At 42.1% G+C, this 19253-nt stretch overlaps 1 protein-coding gene and 1 long non-coding RNA gene across 23 annotated transcripts in view; one reads left to right on the forward strand and one right to left on the reverse strand.

The window, feature by feature from the left end:
* The window catches only part of FRMD3 (FERM domain containing 3), a 407701-nt gene extending 393731 nt beyond the window's left edge, over positions 1–13970 (forward strand). For 16 of the 18 annotated variants that reach the window (XM_021064660.2, XM_021064662.2, XM_084979808.1 and 13 more), the window contains one exon: positions 8304–12281. In XM_021064660.2, the coding sequence (XP_020920319.1) occupies positions 8304–8902 (599 nt within the window). In that variant the 3' untranslated portion in view covers positions 8903–12281. Of the gene's footprint in view, positions 1–8303; positions 12282–13747 lie in introns of those variants that run through there. The other 2 variants (XM_021064663.2, XM_084979809.1) reach the window with 1 other exon arrangement.
* LOC110255670 (uncharacterized) overlaps positions 1–19253 on the reverse strand; it is an 88073-nt gene that overhangs the window by 14111 nt on the left and 54709 nt on the right. For 2 of the 5 annotated variants that reach the window (XR_002336310.2, XR_014817746.1), the window contains exons 2-6: positions 14080–14187; positions 13247–13488; positions 10581–10717; positions 7136–8530; positions 5684–5819 (exon numbers count right to left, since the gene is read on the reverse strand). This is a non-coding gene — a long non-coding RNA (uncharacterized LOC110255670). Of the gene's footprint in view, positions 1–5683; positions 5820–7135; positions 8531–10580; positions 10718–13246; positions 13489–14079; positions 14188–19253 lie in introns of those variants that run through there. The other 3 variants (XR_014817747.1, XR_014817748.1, XR_014817749.1) reach the window with 3 other exon arrangements.

Here is a 19253-nt window from a genome sequence, read left to right on the forward strand (position 1 = left end):
TGACCTTTTTATAGATAATAAAGCTGTAGCCTCTCTTCTGGTGTCTGCCCCCCTTGTGGCTGAAGTCAGTATGGGGGGCTTGCTGTAGGCTTCCTGATGGGAGGGGCTGATGCCTGCCCACTGGTAAGTGGAGCCGATTCTAATTCCTCTGGTGGGTGGGGCTTAGTCTCTGGATAGGATTAGGGGCTGCTGTGTGCCTGAGGCTCTTTAGGTAGCCTGTTTACTGAGGGGTGGGGCTGTGATCCCACCTGGATTGTTGTTTGCCCTGGGGCTTCTCAGCACTGACTGATTGGTGGGGCCAGATATTCCCAAAATGGCCACCTCCAGAGAAAGGCAACTGCTGAATATTGCCAAGAGCTTTGCCTTCAATGTCCTTCCCTCACAACAAGCCACATTCACCCGTGTTTTCCCATGATGTCCTCCAAGAACTGCAGTCAGGTTTGACCTAGATTCCTGTGGAGACCTCACTCTGCCCTGGGACCTAGTGCATGTGAAAGTCTGTGTGCACCTTTTAAGAATGGGGTCTCCATTTCCCCCCGTCCTGTGGAGCTCCTGCGCACAAGCCCCGCTGGCCTTCAAGGCCAGATGCTCCAGGGGCTCTTTCTCCCAGTGACAGATCCCAGCATGTGAGGGTTTGATGTGGAGCTCAGAACTCTCACTCCCACTCCTGTAGGTGAGTCTCTGTGAGCCAGTTAGTTTTCAGCCTGTAGAGCTTCCCACCCGGGAGGTATGGGGTTGTTTATATCACAAAATCACCCCTCCTACCTGTGGATGTGGCCTCCTTTTTTCCTTCTGGAGTAGGGTATGGGTTTCCGGTTCATTTGGGTGGAGATTGCTCAGTCTTTAGTTGTGAATTTTGTTGTTTTTAGGAGAGAAGTCGAGCTCCAGTCCTTCTATTCTGCCATCTTAATCCCGTCTTCCATCTTTGACGTTTTGTGTTCTTTTATACAAAATGGCAATTTGAAGGCAGCAATGAAAAAAATTCCATTTTGGAGCTCCTGTTGTGGCTCAGAGGTAATGAACCCAACTAGTAGCCATGAGGACGCAGGTTCAATCCCTGGCCTCACTCAGTGTGTGGGGCATCGCCTATTGCCGTGAGCTGTGGTGTAGGTGGCAGATGTGGCTCAGATCTGATGTTGCCTAGATCTGCTGTTGCTGTGGCTGTGACCTGGGTTGTCTTTTCTTCTATGATTTCCTTTGCTGTGCAAAAGCTTTTAAGTTTAATTAGGTCCCATTTGTTTATTTTTTTTTTATTTTCATTACTCTAGGAAGTGGATCCAAAAAGATATTACTGTGGTTTATACCAGGGTGTTCTGCCTGTGTTTTCTTCTGAGAGTTTTATAGTATCCAGCCTTACATTTCAGTCTTCAATCCATCTGAAGATTATTTTTCTGTATGGTGTTACAGAATATTCCAATTTCATTCCTTTACATGTAGCTATCCAGTTTTCCCAGCACCACTTGTTGAAGAAACTGTCTTTTCTCCATTGTATATGCTTACCTCTTTTGTCATAGATTATTGACCATTGATACATAAGTTTATTTCTGGGCTTTCTTTCCTGTTCCATTGATCTATATGTCTGTTTTTGTACTAGTGCCATGCTGTTTTGTTTACTGTCATTTTGTACTATAGTCTGAGATCAGGGAGCCTGATTACTCCCACACTTTTTCTTTCTTAAGATTGTTTGCTATTCAGGGTCTTTTGTGTTTCCACACAAAACATTTTTTTTCTTCTAATTCTATAAAAAATGCCATTGGTAATTTGATAAGGATTGCACTGAATCGGTAGATTGCCTTGGGTGTATAGTCATTTTGATTGTACCCATTCTTCCAATCCAAAAATATTGTATAACTTTGTTGTGTCACCTTCAATTTCTTTCTTATACTTTTTCAAATATGTGTTTTACTTAGGTATGTTTATTCCTAGATATTTTGTTCGTTTTGATGTGATGGTAAATGGGACTGTTCCATTAATTTCTCTTTCTGATCTTTTGTTGTTAGTATATAGAAACAAAACAGATTACTGTGTTAATTTTGTATTCTTCAAATTTACTGAAATCATTAATGAGTTCTAGTAGTTTTCTGGTGGTATCTTGAGTATTTTATACATACAGTACCAAGTCATCTGCAAACAATGATAACTTCCCCCCCTTTTTTTTTCTAATTTGGATCCTTTTCATTTCTTCTCTAGCTAGGACTTCCAAAACTATGTTGAATAAAAGTGGCTAGGGTGGATATCCTTTTCTTGTTCCTGAACTTCAAGGAAATGCTTTCAGTTTTTCTCCATTAAGTATGATGTTAGCTGTGAGTCTGTCATAGATGGACTTTAGAAGGTTGAGGTATGTTCCCTCTATGCCCACTTTCTGAAGTTTTTATCATAAATGGATGTTGAATTTTAGCAAAAGATTTTTCTGCATTTACTGAGATGCTCATATGGTTCTTATTCTTCAGTTTGTTAATGTGGTGTATCACAATAATTCATTTTTGGATCTTGAAAAATTCTTGCATTCCTGAGATAAATCCCACTTGGATTCAGCTTGCTAGAATTTTGTTAAGGATTTGTGTGTCTATGTTCATCAGTGATATTGGCCTGTAAATATTTGTGGAATCTTTGTCTGGTGTTGATAGCAGGATGAGGTGGCCTCACAGTCTGGAAGTGTTCCTTTGCAGTTTTTTGAAATAGTTTCAGAAGGATAGGTGTTAACACTTCTCTAAATGTCTGATAGAATTCACCTGTAAAGCCATCCAATCTTGGACTTTGTTTTTTGACCTTGGTGAAATGGCCCTCTGGAGGGGATGGCCTGTGTATCCTAGGAGTACACTCCCCTCTCCTCATCCAAGGTCCAGGGACCAGCTGTTCCCAGGGTAGGTTCTGACCTATGTTTACAGACTCAGTTCTTCAGTCTGCTGGATTGTACTTTCTTGCTTCTAGTATCTGTCCTCTGCTGGGTGAGGCTAGTCTTGAGCCTTGTGCCGTCTTCCTGGTGGGAGGAGCCAGTGCCTGCCCACTGGTGGGTGTAGCTGGGTTTTGGCCCTCTGATGGGGAGGACCATGCCAAAGGGCATATCAGGAGGTCGCTGTGTGCTCATCATTTCTTTAGGCAGCAGGTATGCTGATGTGTGGGGCCATGTTCCTGCTCTGTTGACTTTTTGGCTTGAGGAATTCCAGCACTGGAGTTTACAGGCTTTTGGGTGGAGCCGGGTCTTAATGCCAAGGACCCCAAATGTCTGCCTCCAGCCAGAGTTCATGTAGGTCCCCACTAAATCCATCACCAGCCTTTACGACCCCAGTGAATGCCAGAGATACCCTTTACCTCCCCAGGAGACCCTCCAAGACTAGTGGCTAATTCCAGCCCAGGATCCTATGGAGTTACTGCTTTTGCCCTGGCTACCAGTACATGTGAGATCTTAGGTGTGCTCTCCAAATCCTGTGGAGCTCCTGAAATCAAGCCCCACTGATCTTCAAAGCCAAATGCCCGTGGGACCCCTAGGCTGGGGAGCCTGGTGTAGGGATGAGAACTCTCACTCTTGCTGGGGAACTTCTGCAATATAATTATTCTCCAGTTTGTGGATCATTATTATTCTCCAGTTTGAGGAGTATGGGTTTTGATTATATTGCAAGTATACCCCTCCTACTGTCTCATGGTTTCTTCTTTGTCTTTGGATGTGGACCATCTTTCTGGTAGATTCCAGTCTTTTGTGTCAATGGTTGTTCAGCAATTAGTTGTGATTTTGGTTTACTTGTGCCAGGAAGTGAGCTCAAGATCCTTTTACTCCACCATCTTGTCTTCACCCCTCCATTGTTCCTTGTTTTTCTGACTATCTTTTCTTTTCTTCTTAAGGGCTGCACCCACAGCACATGGAGGTTTCCAGGCTAGGAGTCCAATCGGAGCTGTAGCCACCGGCCCACACCAGAGCCACAGCAGTGCCAGATCCAAGCCGCGTCTGTAACCTTAACCACAGCTCATGGCAACACCAAATCCTTAACCCACTGAGCAAGGCCAGGGATCAAACCCACAACCTCATGTTCCTAGTCAGATTCGTTTCCACTGCACCACGATGGGAACTCCTGGTTACAATTTTAAATGTGATGTATTATGGCATCAGTATGCTTTGATTTCCTTTGTAATCACCACAGGTTTTTTCCTTATGGTTACCATGAGACTTACATAAAAGGATCTTAAAATTTTAACACTCTAGTTTAATAACAATGTAACTTCAATACAGTTACTAAGCTTTACATACAGTTACTAAGCTTTACACTTTTATTTCTCTTCCCCCTCACATTTTGTTATTGATATTACAGTTTGCACATTTTTCATATTGTATAACTAGTAACAGATTATTTTTATTACATTTCTTTTTAACTTGTAAACTAGATTATGCACTAGCATTACCATATTACAAAATCAACCTTGGCTATATTTTTACCATTACCATTACCATTGAGTTTTAGACTGCCTTCTTTTTCTTTTATCTTTGTGTGTGTGTGTGTGTCTTTTTAGGACTGCAACCACAGCAAATGGAGGTTCCCAGGCTAGGGGTCGAATCAGAGCTGGAGCCACTGGCATATGCCAGAGCCACAGCAATGTAGGATCTGTCACATCTGTAGCCTACACCACAGCTCACAGCAATGCTTGTTCCTTAACCCACTGAGTGAGGAGGCCAGGGATTGAACCCATGTCCTTATGGATGCTAGTTGGGTTCATTAGCTACTGAGCCATGACAGGAACACCAAGTTTTATACTGCCTTCTTATGTTTTTATACTTAGCACCTTTTTACTTACACTTAATGGACTCCCTTTAGAATTTCTTGTAAGGAAGTCAAATGGTGAATTCCCTCAGCTTTTGTTTGCTTAGGCAAGTCTTGATCCCCCTATTTCTGGAAGGCAGCTATGCTTACCACTACACCACCGACACTGCACATTCCCCCTATTTCTGAAGGACAGTTTCACCAGGTATAGTATTCTCGGTTGATACTTTCAATATTTTAAATATATCATCCCATTTTCTTCCTGTCTGACAAGTTTCTGTTGAGAAATATGCCATTAGGTTAATGCAAAGGAACCTCCATGAAACTATCTCTTTCTGATTTTAAAATTGTTTTTGACACTTCACAATTTAATTATAATATGTCTCAGTATAGCCCTATTTGGGTTGAACCTATTTGATGTACTTTGGGCCTATTTCTTTTCCCAGATTGGGGAAGTTTTAAGCCATTAATGCTTTAAATATATTTTCTGTCCTTTCTCTTCTCCTTCTGAATTCCTATAGTGCAAATATTGTTTCTCATCATCGTGTCCCATAAGTCCTGCAGGCCAGTGTCACCTTTTTCATTCTTTCTTCTCTGACTGGATAATTTCAAATGTCCTATCTTCCAGGTCACGGATTCTTTCTTCTTCCTAGTTGACTCTGAAGATAGAGTTGGAAAGTCTCTATTGATTTATTCAGTTCAGTTATTGTATTTTTCAGCTTTAGGATTTTTTTCATGGTTTTTATTTCCCTGTTGAATTTCTAATTTTGCTCATTCCTTGCTTTCCTAATTTTGTTTAGTTGTCGTGTGTTCTTGTAGGTCACTAAACTTCTCTGAGAGCATTATTTTGAATTGACAGTGCATAGATTCCCATTTCTTTAGGGTCAGTTATTAGTGCTTTTTTAAGTTTTCTTTAGTGTTGTTATATTTACCTGATTTTTCATGCTCCTTGATTATTATGCTGGTATCTGTGCACTGGAGTAAGTGGTCTCCTCTTCCAGACTTTTAAGATCTGCTTTGGGTTCATTGGTCAGCTCACTTTGGGTTTCTGGTGTCTGCTGGAAATATCTTTGGGCAGGTGAGACATGCTATTAGAGTCTATTTTTGGATGAGGCAACTGTCCAAGCACTGAGGTTGTGAATGGGGGTGTGTGGCACTGACTGAGAACAGCTGGATAGGGCCGCTGGCTTGGTATCATGCTCAACTGGCTCTGTTGTTGTCTAGATTCTCTGGTCAGGCTTATTAGATGGTCAAGACTAGGAACTATACTCAGCCATAAATGGGGCTATGAATTAAGTTAACTTCTCTACCCTGGTAGGATGGCAGGATGGGACCAAGGGCCTACATGGCTCATTGTTTGGAGACTCAGGTCAGACAAGAATGTGCACTGGATATCTGTCAGAAGAGGCCACCAGTTTTGCTTTGCAGACAGGGAAAGTCATGGGCTGCACTTCTGATTCAAGTGCCACTGAGAGCAGGGCTGTTGGATGGGCTACAGAGCTTTCCGTGTACTCTGGTAAAGTTCCCTGGTCAGGTGAGCTGAAAGCTCTATTCAGCAGTGAGTGGGGCTATGAATTTGTTACCCTGCCTAAACTAATTTAGGCACAGTAGGGAAAGGAGCACCACTAAGCTCTCTGTTTGTGGTCTTCAATCAAGCTGACCAGGCCCCCAAGTTCCATGGCCAAACTGCACCACTTGCTTTGGTCTAGAAGCAATCAGCTCTGCCTGCCCACCTCTCAGCTCCAGTGTTGCTGGGTAATACAGCTCCCAGGTATTTTTACCAGTCCTTCTTGTTAGATGGAGCTATATGACTCAGCCTTCCTGCCTGGGTAGGCCTGCACTTCAAAGAACTGCCAAATTTTCCTAAAGAGACATTCTGGCTGGAAGGGGCTGGGAACTAGGCTCCACAGTGAGTGAGGCTATGACTCTGTTCTTCTGCATGGGTGTGAGTAGACCAGGCTCCAGGGCTGGCAAAACACCTCCTTCTGAGGACCTGAATCAGGCCACCCTGCACCCCACTGAATTCCCTGTTCAGATGCACCAACAACTTGGTTCTGCAGATGAGCAAAGCCACTGGTTGGAGCTAATACTTGGCTCCACAGGTAGGAGCTTGGTCTGCCACAATCTGAGTGCTAATTAATTGTTGGAAGCTGCTCCCCACTTCTCCATCACACATTCCCAGTGGTTGAGATACCCCATGATACTGTAGGGTGAAATTCAGAGTAAGGGCTCCCATAAAGTAACGCATAATGCTGGGGGGTGGAGCTAGATATCACCCTAGGCTCTCTTTTCCCACTGGAGGAACCAGAGGCTCTGGGGAGAATTCTCAGTGTAGTCTTGTGCCAGCCTGGGGGAGGAGCAATGTGTTTAACAGTTCCTCTTACCCTTCTAATGTAGTTTGTCCTGGTTCTCTGTAGTGCAGGAGGGTACTTCAGCCTCATTTATAAGTTTTAGGATTTTCTCAGTGGTGTCTTGTCCATAAATTGTTAGTTGTTCTTGGGGGAAGAGGAAACAAAGCCAGGAATAAATAAGGTTGCCATCCTGGGGACATCACTTCCTGCACATCTTAAAGAGAGAGAAATCCTGAAATATATTCATTAAAAGCAGGCTTACAGTTACCTAATGTACCTGGCTACCAATATGGAATTATACTGTAGATCCATTCTGGGGAACATTTCTTTGACTCCTCATTTCCCACTAAAAATCCAAGACTCAAAATCAGGAGAGCTGGTCTTAGGCCTGATAGCAGGTAACTGGACTTCCCATCTATAAAATGTGAGGTTGAGAAAAAACTTTCCTCCAATAAACTTTAAGAAATAATATTCATACTAGTCAATTTTTCAAATGAACTGAAAGAGAAGGAAAAGTCCTCATATATAAAACTGTCTCATAGCATTTTTTTCACAACTATAAAGCAATCTAAATGTTTGCCAATAAGCAACTAATACTGTTATTAACTATAAACAGAAAATTAGGCAACCATTATAAATGCCAGTGGGAGTTTATGTCCACACAGAAAATGTCTAAGTTAAAATGTTAAAGGAGCAAGATATATAAATTTGTTCATACAAATATGACTGCAGTTATATAAAATGAGAAAACACAAAATTGTGCCTAGAATGAAGTTTAGAAAAAATACATAATAAAATGATTATCACTGGATAGTGGATACTCTAATTTTACTACAATACTTCATTGGATGACAGGGTTGACTTCCAGAAGACAATACTCAAAATTACCTTAGTGATTTCTTATTTTATTCTTGAAGACATGACCAGATTTTGAGGTTTTCAAGCTACAGGTACACATGTAAATGTAAATATTGTAAAACATTTGAGATATGTTGGTTATTTTGGATTTATCATGTTGACCTTAGAACTTATTGTATAGGATCTATTACTGAAATGACTGTTAAAAGTCAGTATCCCACAGAACAATTTCATAGGTTCCCTAAATTCCATGTGTTAGTTAGTCTTGGTTTGTTTCCATCTACAGATTGTGGAAAAAGAAAACTGGAAATTTAAAATTAAGAAAAGTCTAATCTCTTTACAGGTGTTCCATTGCCCAAAGAAGATAACATTTCTGCCCCCTTGATCTCCAGCTCACCAGTGAAGGAATCCCGCGAGTATGAAGAACCCTCAAGTGAAGAGGAAGATAAAATAAAAGAGGAGCCCTTGACCATCTCCGAACTGGCATACAACCCAAGTGCCAGTCTGCTCCCTACCCCAGTTGATGATGATGAGATCGACATGCTCTTTGACTGTCCATCTCGGCTGGAGCTGGAAAGAGAAGACACAGATTCGTTTGAGGAACTGGAAGCAGATGAAAACGCCTTTTTAATGGCCGAAGAAGAGGAGCTGAAGGAGGCTCGCCAGGCTTTGTCATGGAGCTATGACATTCTGAGTGGCCATATTCGGGTGAACCCACTGGTCAAGAGTTTTTCCCGGCTCCTTGTGGTGGGCCTGGGCCTGCTGCTCTTTGTATTTCCCCTGCTCCTCCTCCTTTTGGAGTCAGGTATTGATCTCTCCTTCTTATGTGAAATCCGCCAGACGCCCGAGTTTGAGCAGTTTCACTATGAGTACTACTGTCCTCTCAAGGAGTGGGTGGCTGGCAAAGTCAACCTCGTTCTCTATATGCTGGGTTGCTCATAAAGCTCATCTCTCATATGACTAAGGGCTATATTCAATACTAGTGATTTGGTTCTTTTGGCAGATGCCTGGTTCTGAACGGTCACAGGACCGTCAACAGGTGTTCCTCAGTCGTAACTGATTATTCACACCTTTAAGTTAGCTTTCCATCATTCACTGCGATTAAATGAGTTCAAATCAAATACAGTTATTTTAGTTACAGGTCAGGAAGACGGCCTCTAAATAACCAAAAATATGTTTATTTTTCTTATAGTACAGACATACTCTTTATCTATTAATATTCACTGAGCTGAATTTATGTCTCCTTTTTTTAATAGCACCATTATAAGGTTCAGAATCTGAATTTTAGTAAAAACCCAAAAGAAGGTTTTTTTGAATATAATCCTTAGTGAAAACAATGTCCTTTAACCAATGCCTATACAACTAAATTTGTGCTGGGCTTTTGTTTGTTTTTTTAAAAGTATTTTTATGTGTTCCAACTATTTTGGTAAATTTTTAGCAAAAAAAAAAAAAAAAACCCACAAAAAACCGAAGCCCCCTGGAGTTATTTAAGTGTACAGATTGTAAGACTAATGCACAAAGGGTATGTCAGGAATCTTTTAATGTTTTGGCACGGGTTTGTTTTTTAAAATATTTTTTGCTGAACAATCACATAATTTGTCGTTACCTGCATATGAGATAGAAAATAGGTAGGAAAACACTGTAGAGAGTAAGTTCCTGAAGTGGATGATGGACCTGGAGGATGTAGAAATTGAGAGCATCAAGTGGACACAGGGTGGTCCATTTTTCAACGTATTTGGACAAGATGACTTGTTACTTTCATTTCCATTCTGTCCATGTATTTTGGCTGGGGAGATAGAATGTTCTTCAAAGAAAGTGAAACTTTAAAGGAAACAAGTTAAAGGAGATGCTAGTTAATTGCATAGTATTGTGCATTAACTCAAGAGTAGAAGCAGATGGGAACTGGACAAATGGCAAGTAGCAAAACGGAGTTCTGGTGAAGCTGGTAGGAAAGAGGTGGTGGTAGACAAACCATCTAAAATTCATGAAAAGTGATGGTGACGCAAGGTACTGAATGATGCAAAGAACAGTGTGCTCGCTGTCCGAGTTGACATGACTGTGTTTAAGTGGATCTAAATAAAAGTGGAGAAACTTTGAGGAACTTTTTTTGGTCCCTCATGCCATTCATTGAGATTCTGTGGAAGACACTTTAAAAGAAGTGTGGGTTTGATCCCTGGCCTTGCTCAGCAGGTTAAGGATCTGGCATTGCCATGAGCTGTGGTGTAGACCCCTAGCCTGGGAACCTCCATATGCCGTGGGTACGGCCCTAGAAAAGACAAAAAATAAAATTAAATTAAAAAAAAAAATGAAGTGTGTGTGTGAGAGAGAGAGAAAGAATGGATCTTGGCTTTTGATAAATGCCTATGATCTTCCCTTGTGGTGATCATTCTACTCTTTTCCTTTCCTGGATTCCTGAAGATCTTAACTCATTCATAATCGGGGCTCTTATTAAGACAGTGGAGGGGACTCATTAGGTAAAAGACCATTTCAGCTTGGGTGAAGGAGTGAAATGACTCCCTACTCAGATGGTAGAGAGGACAAAGGGGACCAAGGGGACCTTCTTTCATACCATTACATTCATGACAGAAAGGCTGTGACACCTTCCTTGTGGAGTACTTACCAGTACTGTGAAAGAGAAGAGTAGGGAGGAGTTCTCTTGTGCAGTGGGTTAAGGATCCACTGTGGTCACGGCAGGGGCTTGGGTGGCTGCTGTGGTGTGGATTTGATCCGGCAACTTCCACATGCTGTAAGCATGGCCTGAAAAAAAAAGAGAAAATGAGTGTGGATGGAGCTTAAGAATTTCTCCATAGACTGTAAATGAAGGCATGGAATGTTTTCAAAGGGATTGGGCTGCCTGTCTCCCTAACCCTTCCAGCCCTGTAGCTCCAACGACTTTGTCAGATATTTAATTTTGTAAATAAGTTTAAAAACTCAGCTCATGAAGTCTTCAGCTGATCCAATTATAATCTAATTTGCTATTAAGTTGATAGGGTGTTGTTTTGCATCTATTTTGCTTTTTAATAAAGAATATTTGATACCTGAAATTTGATACCAATGTAGAAAAACATTTTTCTATAGGTTATTTGGGAAGTGTGCAGATGGTCACCTTTGAAATTGAGGTGTTCCCCCAACCCGGCCCTTGTTATGACTTAAGGTCATACTTTCTGACATGAGTACCCCAGTGTAGTCTGCACAAAATTAGATCCCCTCTTCTAATCATGCTTTATACCATTTTCTTTGAAGTTCTAACCAAAACAAATCATCTAGCCCTTGCCCTTTTAAACTAATATTGAATAATGTTGTTAAAATTATGGAAGTAATATATTACCCATCATAAAACATTGAAAAACACTAAGAGGCTAAACATCATGCATAGTCCAGCCATGCAGATTTATATTAAAGAATAGTAAGTACATAATTTTAACATTTCCAGCTAACATCTCTTTCCTCTTAGGCAAAAAATCACAGTTGAATAGAAATGTTTTTAAACGAAGGAGCTGACAGGATAGGGTCTGCTGAATTTAAACAATAGCTACCAAAAGTAAAACTCAGATCTTGAAATGCCATTTTGTCAAGATAGTCAGTGTTTTTAGAAAAATCTGCTTAAGTTGTCACAGAAGAGAGTCACCAGTTGCCTGAATCAAAGGAAAAGACTGCTTCCAAAGATGAAGAATATATAATATAGTAAGATACAGAATTCTAAGCCAAGTGTGTGAGTATATGTATATTCCATATTATTGGTACATATGTGTTCATATATGAATCTGTATATATGTGTGTATTTGTATACACACAAATGATATGCCCTTCATCCATAGTTGTTTTTATTTTTCCCCAGTTGAGAAATTTGTGACATGCTGTTATTCCTTTTCCCTCAGATATCATAGTGAATAAAACCCAGTCTCAAAGGTTTCAATTTTTCATGAAAACCACCGTGTGGACATGTGTGGTTTTATATACACACATATATGGCAAATACATATACACACACAATCTTGTCTTTAGTGCTAATGCAAGTTGGATCATGAAAACCATGTAGGTGAAGTACCGTGTATTTCTGTCTGTGCTTGGAACTTACTGTAAAATGTTATGTATCTGGAATATATTTTGTGGTTTGTCTAATATCTTTATAAAGGCAACTCTGGGAAGAATTCAAACTGAATTGGTTTCATCGAAATACTAGAGATATGGGGGCCATGTTACCTGCGATTGGAGCCTTATCTTTGTATAGTGAAATTTGCATTTCTATGTTAACATTCAGATTGTTTTATATGTTAATATGGTGGCAGGAATCCCTAATAAAAATACTCTGGGGAAAAAATGTTTCTGCAATCATTTAGTTTTATTCAAAGTAAAGGTGTATAAAAAGACTGCTGAAAACTACAGAAAGGTGCCATCTGGTACCATGAAATGAGGTCACCCTTGAATGGTGATAGTATGAAAAAAAAAAAAAAAAAATCACAGGTAATGGATAGGATTAACCCTTTGCAGAAGTCACCCAGTTTAAAAGCAAAAATGTTGAGTGCACTAGAAATGCACCCAAACATTAAAGACAGCTATGGTTGATTTAGTGGCACCCAGATAAACAGAGAAGCAGAAAAGTCCAGAAAAAAAAGCCAGAAGAGGGGTATTCTGCGTAACAGGTAGGAAGAAGGATTTAGAATGCAAGCAGTTAGTATGTCTCTTCCTGTGCCAGACGGAGCCACATCAGACTCAACTCTGCAACACTTGCCATTAAACTTCTACCTGTTCACAGGCCCCTGGAAGAATCTTATTTTCTACAACTATTTTCCCCTCCATACAGCATAGCCTAACAGGCCTTCTACTTTAGTCTGCCACAAAGCTGACAACTCCACACCTGATGGTTAGATCAGAGGTGTTACTCCAAATGGAGTAAAAGGGGCTCTCTTTGCTCTTTGCTCTCTTTGTCCTGCTGAATTGTACACTAGCTGTGGTGGCCTCTTCAAGTTTTCTTTTCAGTTTTATTGAGCTATAACTGACATATAATGGTGTATTTTTAGGTGTACAACATAATGATTTGATTTATGCATATACTACAAAATGATGAGCACGATAAGTTTAGTCAATGCCCATTGTCTCCCACTGTTAAAATTTTTTTTCTTGTGATGAGAACTTTGTAAGACTGCTGACTCTCCTCTTAGTAACTTGCAGATATACAATACAGAATCATGAACTAGAGGAGAGTCACCATGCTGTACATTATTACGTGCCCAGGACTTAGGACGAAAATGGTAGCTTTTGACCCCCTTTGTCCATTTCACTCACCTGGGGGCTGAGCGAAGTCTGTTGAGTTCTTCCTCCGCAGTCCTCAGGGGTCCAGGCTCCAGAGCACAGGCAAGGAAAGGAATTCAGTGGTCTGTTTTCAGGCCTGAGGTGCCACAGACCCAGAGTCCTGCCTCCAGCAACTCTAGCCAGCACTTCTGTTTACAGTAGTGGCTGCAGACTGGGAGACTGACATAAAATGGCCCTTGGCCCCTTGTTCACTGAGCAGCCTAGGCTCCTGACCCCTGGAAGAAAGCCTTGTCATTATTTGTACATTCCTTTGCTTGGCCAAAGATCTCCCGAGCACCCTCCAGCTTGGAAGGAAAGTACAGGGGAGAAGCTTCCACCTGGGTGACCTCGGGATGGTTGTGGTTGATGAACTTAAGACTCCTGGGGCTGCCTTTCTCTACTGGGCGGAGGTAATATGCTCAAGGACCCTGCTTACTTGTCCTCCTGCTTCTTCTCTCTCTCTCTCTTTCTTCGGACCTGCTTTTGGGCTTCCAGTCTACATGCAGTAAACAGACCCAGCAGAACCTGCCCGTGCTGGGCCACCCAGGACTCCGCTCTCCATGTTCCAGCCTGGCTCTGTGATGGGGTGGGTAAGTTGGGGGAGCCCCACCCAGTGGGCTCAGCTGTCATCACTTCTGAGAGGATGAAAGAAGCCTCACTTGGGCCACAGATCCCAGCTGTGTTCTTCAATTCATCAATAAAGCTGATTTTAATCCTCTTCTGGCCATTGTGTCTATCTTCTATGGGGAAGTGGGGTGGATGGGGGGGAACCCAGGGGTGTGGGATCCATACTGAATACATTCAAGAATATTTAGGATCTCTCTTACCTCTAATTCTGCAAATAAGAAAGGAGTAGAAGACGCTGCTCCTGGCTGAACCTCAGGCATCACAGGATGTCTGCCATTGCCATATGCCTTGCAGATGGGAAAGAGAACCTGGAACATAGTATTTTTTTCTTTTTAAGGCCACACTCGTGTGGCATATGGAAGTTTCCAGGCTAGGGGTCAAATCAGAGCTACAGCTGCCAGCCTACACCACAGCAACGAGGGATCCGAGCTGAGTCTGGAACCTACACCACAGCTCACAACAATGCTGGATCCTTAACCCACTGAGTGAAGTCAGGGATGGAAGCTCTATCCTCAGGACACTAGTCGGGTTCATTACCACTGAGCCACAGTGGGAACTCTGGGACATAATATATAAAGAACAGAGGGTGGGGAATTCTCTTGTGGTGAAGTGGGTTACGGATGTGGCATTGTCACTGCAGTAGCTTGGGTCACTGCTATGGCATGGGTTCGATCCCTGGCCTAGGAACTTCCACATGCCTTGGGTGCCGCCCCCCCCCCCAAAAAAAAAGAATATAAGGTGGATTGGAACCATACATTCCTCTTCTTCACCTGTAGCTGATGCTGATCCCAAATATCTCTTTGGAGAGAGAACCAAAGCCACTTTCCTGGTTGTCAAGGAAAACTCTTAGTAGGATATATAGGATATGCTTTGTGAAGATGCCAAGTGTTGAAATCTGCCTTGCAATTTACTGTAGCTCCTCCAGCTGACAGGGCTCACCTTGATCTCCTCAGCAACAAAAAGCATGATTTTGATAATCCCAAGGATATTGAGCCTTCCAAGGGGGCTGCACATCAAGGGAGAGAACATACTGACAAACCAACATTGGTTTCCACTCAGCATGGCAGTTACATTCTTCATGACAAGTTAAAAACACAGTGTCCTGGTTTAGGCATCAGTCTCCTGCCATTTCCTTGGTGTGATTCAGCTTCCTCTCAGGCTCAATCAGCCTCAGTGTCCTGATAACCCTGAGCTGCCAGTTCTGCAAAGCTGCAAACCAGACTTCGAACAATGGTGGTTCCAGAGAGGCACTGCTCCCTGGTACCAGGGTTTCTATGTATTGTCCAAACTGGAACTCTTTTATGAGTGAAAGGCAATTTTTTTGTGTGTTCTTGTTTTTGTCTTTTTAGGGCTGCACCTGTGGCATATGGAGGTTCCCAGGCTAGGGGTCGAATCAGAGCTGTAGCCTACAGCAATGTGGGATCTGAGCTGTATCTGAGACCCACATGGCAGCTCACGGCAACACCAGATCCTTAACTCACTGAGCGGTGTCAGGGATTGAACCCGTACCTCATGGATGCTAGTCTGGTTCGTTACCACTGAGCCACAAGAGGAACTCCAAAGCAATGTTTTTAATGACTAGGTCACAGCCACAGGCATCAACTAGGACTTTTCCAGACACTCCACCTACAGTACTTTCCCCATCAGCTAAATCCTCTCTCTCAGAAATTCCTCCAGCTTGTTTCCTCTACAATACCGACAAAGTGAAATACACAAGGATTTTTGTCCTATAGTCACAGACCTCCTACTTGTCATCAAGAATCAGATTAAGGAGTTCCCGTCGTGGTGCAGTGGTTAACGAATCCGACTAGGAATCATGAGGTTGCGGGTTCGGTCCTTGCCCTTGCTCAGTGGGTTAACGATCCGGCATTGCCGTGAGCTGTGGTGTAGGTTGCAGACGCGGCTTGGATCCTGTGTTGCTGTGGCTCTGGCGTAGGCCGGTGGCTACAGCTCCGATTTGACCCCTAGCCTGGGAACCTCCATAAGCCGCGGGAGCGGCCCAAGAAATAGCAAAAAGACAAAAAAAAAAAAAAAAAAAAAAAAAATTGAATCAGATTAAAATTCACCAAAATTAATTATATCATGGGTTTTGGTGTGAGACTGATTGTTTTAAATGAGCCTTCTGCCATTGAATATTTAATGCCATACACTACCATTTGTAATGTCATACATTACCATTTGTAATGTTAAATCTTGTTTAATGTGAAACAGGTCAAGAGAAAAATGTCAAGGTTGCTTTTACTTCCTCAGTCCTGAATTTGACATTGCTGACCGGCGCATACACGAGAATGATCGGCTGAACTGTGAGCAACCGAGTCACGCTAACTACGCCCAAGATGGAGCTCTGCCTAAGCCAACTCGCTCATTTATAGTGCGAAGTGTCAGTCAGCTTGGCACTTACGTGATGCTGGATACTCCATGCATGATCTCCCTAGAATATAAGCTGTAATGGGAACCAAACACTATTAGTGAGTCCAAGGAATCACAGCTAGAAAGCTGCCTCTCAGGAAAGTCTGCCTCTAGAAGTTCCCTGGTGGCCTCACAGTTATGGATTCAGCCTTGGCCTGGAAACTTCTGCCTGCCAAGGGTGTTGGGGGGTGGGGGGAGGGAAGTCTGCCTCAAAAGACCATGCCTGTCTCACAAGGGCTAGGGATGCACGATATACCTTTACTCAAAATCTCCCATTTTTGCAAATTTCTTGTGGCAGAGGCTGGCAGGGGACTACTGAAGCCATCTCTCTTTATGCTGTGCACAGAATTAAACTACTTTTCCCAGCCCTCATGTACACAGGTAGCTTCTAAGCCCTGGACCAAGTGTGAGCCTTTATGTGCCACTGGATGTCAACACTTACCAGCAACTTGGATCCTTGAATGACTGCGGAGCAAAGCACCTACACTTCACCCTATTCCAGACCCATCTTAGACTGCTACTTGAGCAACAGAGTTTTACCTGGTAATTTCCAAGTCCAATGTCACCACTCCTCCTCCCACCATCAAGCTGTCTAGCTTTCCCAAGGAAGGAAGATACAGCTGAGGAACAGGTACCAGAACTGCTTAGGAAAGTGTCCCAGAAAATTCACTGGACAATGTGTGAGGGTACAAAAATAAGGATTAGGGCCTACTTTTGATGCTAATATATCTTGTCACTCTTGCTTTCAGCAGCTCGATTGGAATCTCACATAATTAAAACCCAAGGTAGCCCATCCTGATGAGCAAAGTGACCCCTGATTGAGAACTACTGGAGTTAAGATTGGTTTCAGAAGTTCCCGTTGTGGCTCAGTGGTAACGAACCCAACTAGTATCCATAAGCACTCGGGTTCGATCTGTGGCCCCTCTCCATGGGTTAAGGATCCAGTGTTGCTCTGAGCTGTGGTGTAGGTTGCAGACACAGCTCAGATCTGGTGTTGCTGTGGCTGTGGCATAGGCTGGCATCTGCAGCTCCAATTCGAACCCTAGCCTTGGAACCTCCATATATACGCCATGGGTGCAGCCCTATAAAGACAAAAATAAATAAATAAAAATAAAAAGGACAATGAAATGTGCAGATCAGCCAGGAAACAGTGGACACCAAGCATGCTGAGCACTTGGTCTGGACTTTAGGCACATGCATGCAGACAGCAGTCTGAAGCCCCAGGGGTCCCTGAGGGGCCTTTGTGTACCAGACCCTGAGGAGAGAAGCTGGCCCTGGAAGAAAAGAGGTGATCCACATAAGGACAGCACTGTAGCCTATGGTAGGAGAAGCCTGCCCATCAGTTCCTAGAGCCCATTTCTGAAGCATCTGCACAAATAAATTTGTTTCTAAGCATTTTACAGTTATTAATTTAATCCTCCCAGTAATTCTACAAGGTAGGAACTATTATTATTTTCTTTAATTAAAATTTTTAAATTGAGGTATAACCGACATACAACATTATGTTAGTTTCCAGTGTACAAAATAATGATTTGATATTCATAGGTATTGCAAAATGATTGCCACAATAATTCTAGATAACATCTGTCACCTTACATAATTTTTCTTTCTTGGATCTACACAGATATTAACTCCCTGGTCTGAGTGGTAGGAGGAGAACTGCCACCACACAGGCAGAACATTTTGCCATTAACTAATTACAGCATAAAAGTGTACACATGGATGTTGCCTAAGAGAGTAATTAGGATTCTTCAAATAATTTAGAATCACTGATTTTGAAAATCATTGCAATAATACAAAATAAATATCCAAAAGCTAGGAAATAGAAGTTAAATATAAAGATCCTCACACTTCACAGAAGAGACACTATTTTCATCTAAAAACTTGCATGAAACAATTATTAACAGATAAATACTTGTAACATTATTTTTCCTTGTGATTGAAGATACAGTACTAGAATTCATAAAAGGCACTTTAAACTATACACAAATCATGAACCACTTTCAGCTTCCTGTACAACTTCTGCAAGTTACAGGAAATGTCAGAGAAAACATTAAAATGCCATTATATATTTTAACATTTAAACATAAATTCAGACTTACAAAAAAACCGATTTGTAAGAAGAGTTACAACATTTAAGACAATTTTTCCTGCAAGAAGCATCAGCTCTAAGATCATTCAAATTTATATTTCAAAATAATCAGAAATTTATTATAATGTAGTAACAGCCAATAAAGTACTCTTAACAGAACCAGTAACAGTTGCATCAAAATAAGATCCTTTCCAAAATTTAAAATTATTGGAAGGCTGGAGTTCCCATCATGGTGCAGTGGAAACGAATCCATTTAGGGACCATGAGGTTGCAGGTTCAATCCCTGGCCTTGCTTAGTGGGTTAAGGATCCATTGTTGCATGAGCTGTGGTGTAGGTCACAGAAGCGGCTCGGATCCCTCATTGCTGTGGCTGTGGCTGGCAGCTGTAACTCTGATTAGGCCCCTAGCCTGGGAACCTCCATGTGCTGTGGGTGTGGCCCTAAAAGGACAAAAAAAAAAAAAAAAAAAAAGAATGGAAGGAATCAAGACAGTAGAGGAGTAAAACATGGAGCTCATCTTCCTCACAAATACATAAAAAAAAGACATCAATATGTAAAATGCTTCTCACAGAACATCTACTGAATGCTGGCAGAAGACCTCAGACTTCCAAAAAGGGCAGGAAAACCTCCATATAACCGGGTAGGACAGAAAGGAAAGAGAAAGAGAGAGGAGAGGTGAGAAAAAGGAATGAGGGCAGGAGCTGTACTCCTAGGAAGGAGCCGTGAAAGAGAGGAAGCCCCCTGACTGGCAGGGAGATCAAGTGGGACAGAGGGGGCACCTGAAAGCCTTGGGAAAAAGCACAGAAGCTTGTCTGAGGGGGACAAATCAGAGAGAGAGAGAGAGAGAGAGAGAGAGAGAGAGAGATGCATGCAC

The sequence above is a fragment of the Sus scrofa genome, chromosome 10 (genome assembly GCF_054392235.1).
Source record: "Sus scrofa isolate SSC_HxYL_T2T_F1_AM1 chromosome 10, Sscrofa_HxYL_maternal_Yorkshire_Landrace_v2.0, whole genome shotgun sequence".
Taxonomy (NCBI): domain Eukaryota; kingdom Metazoa; phylum Chordata; class Mammalia; order Artiodactyla; family Suidae; genus Sus; species Sus scrofa.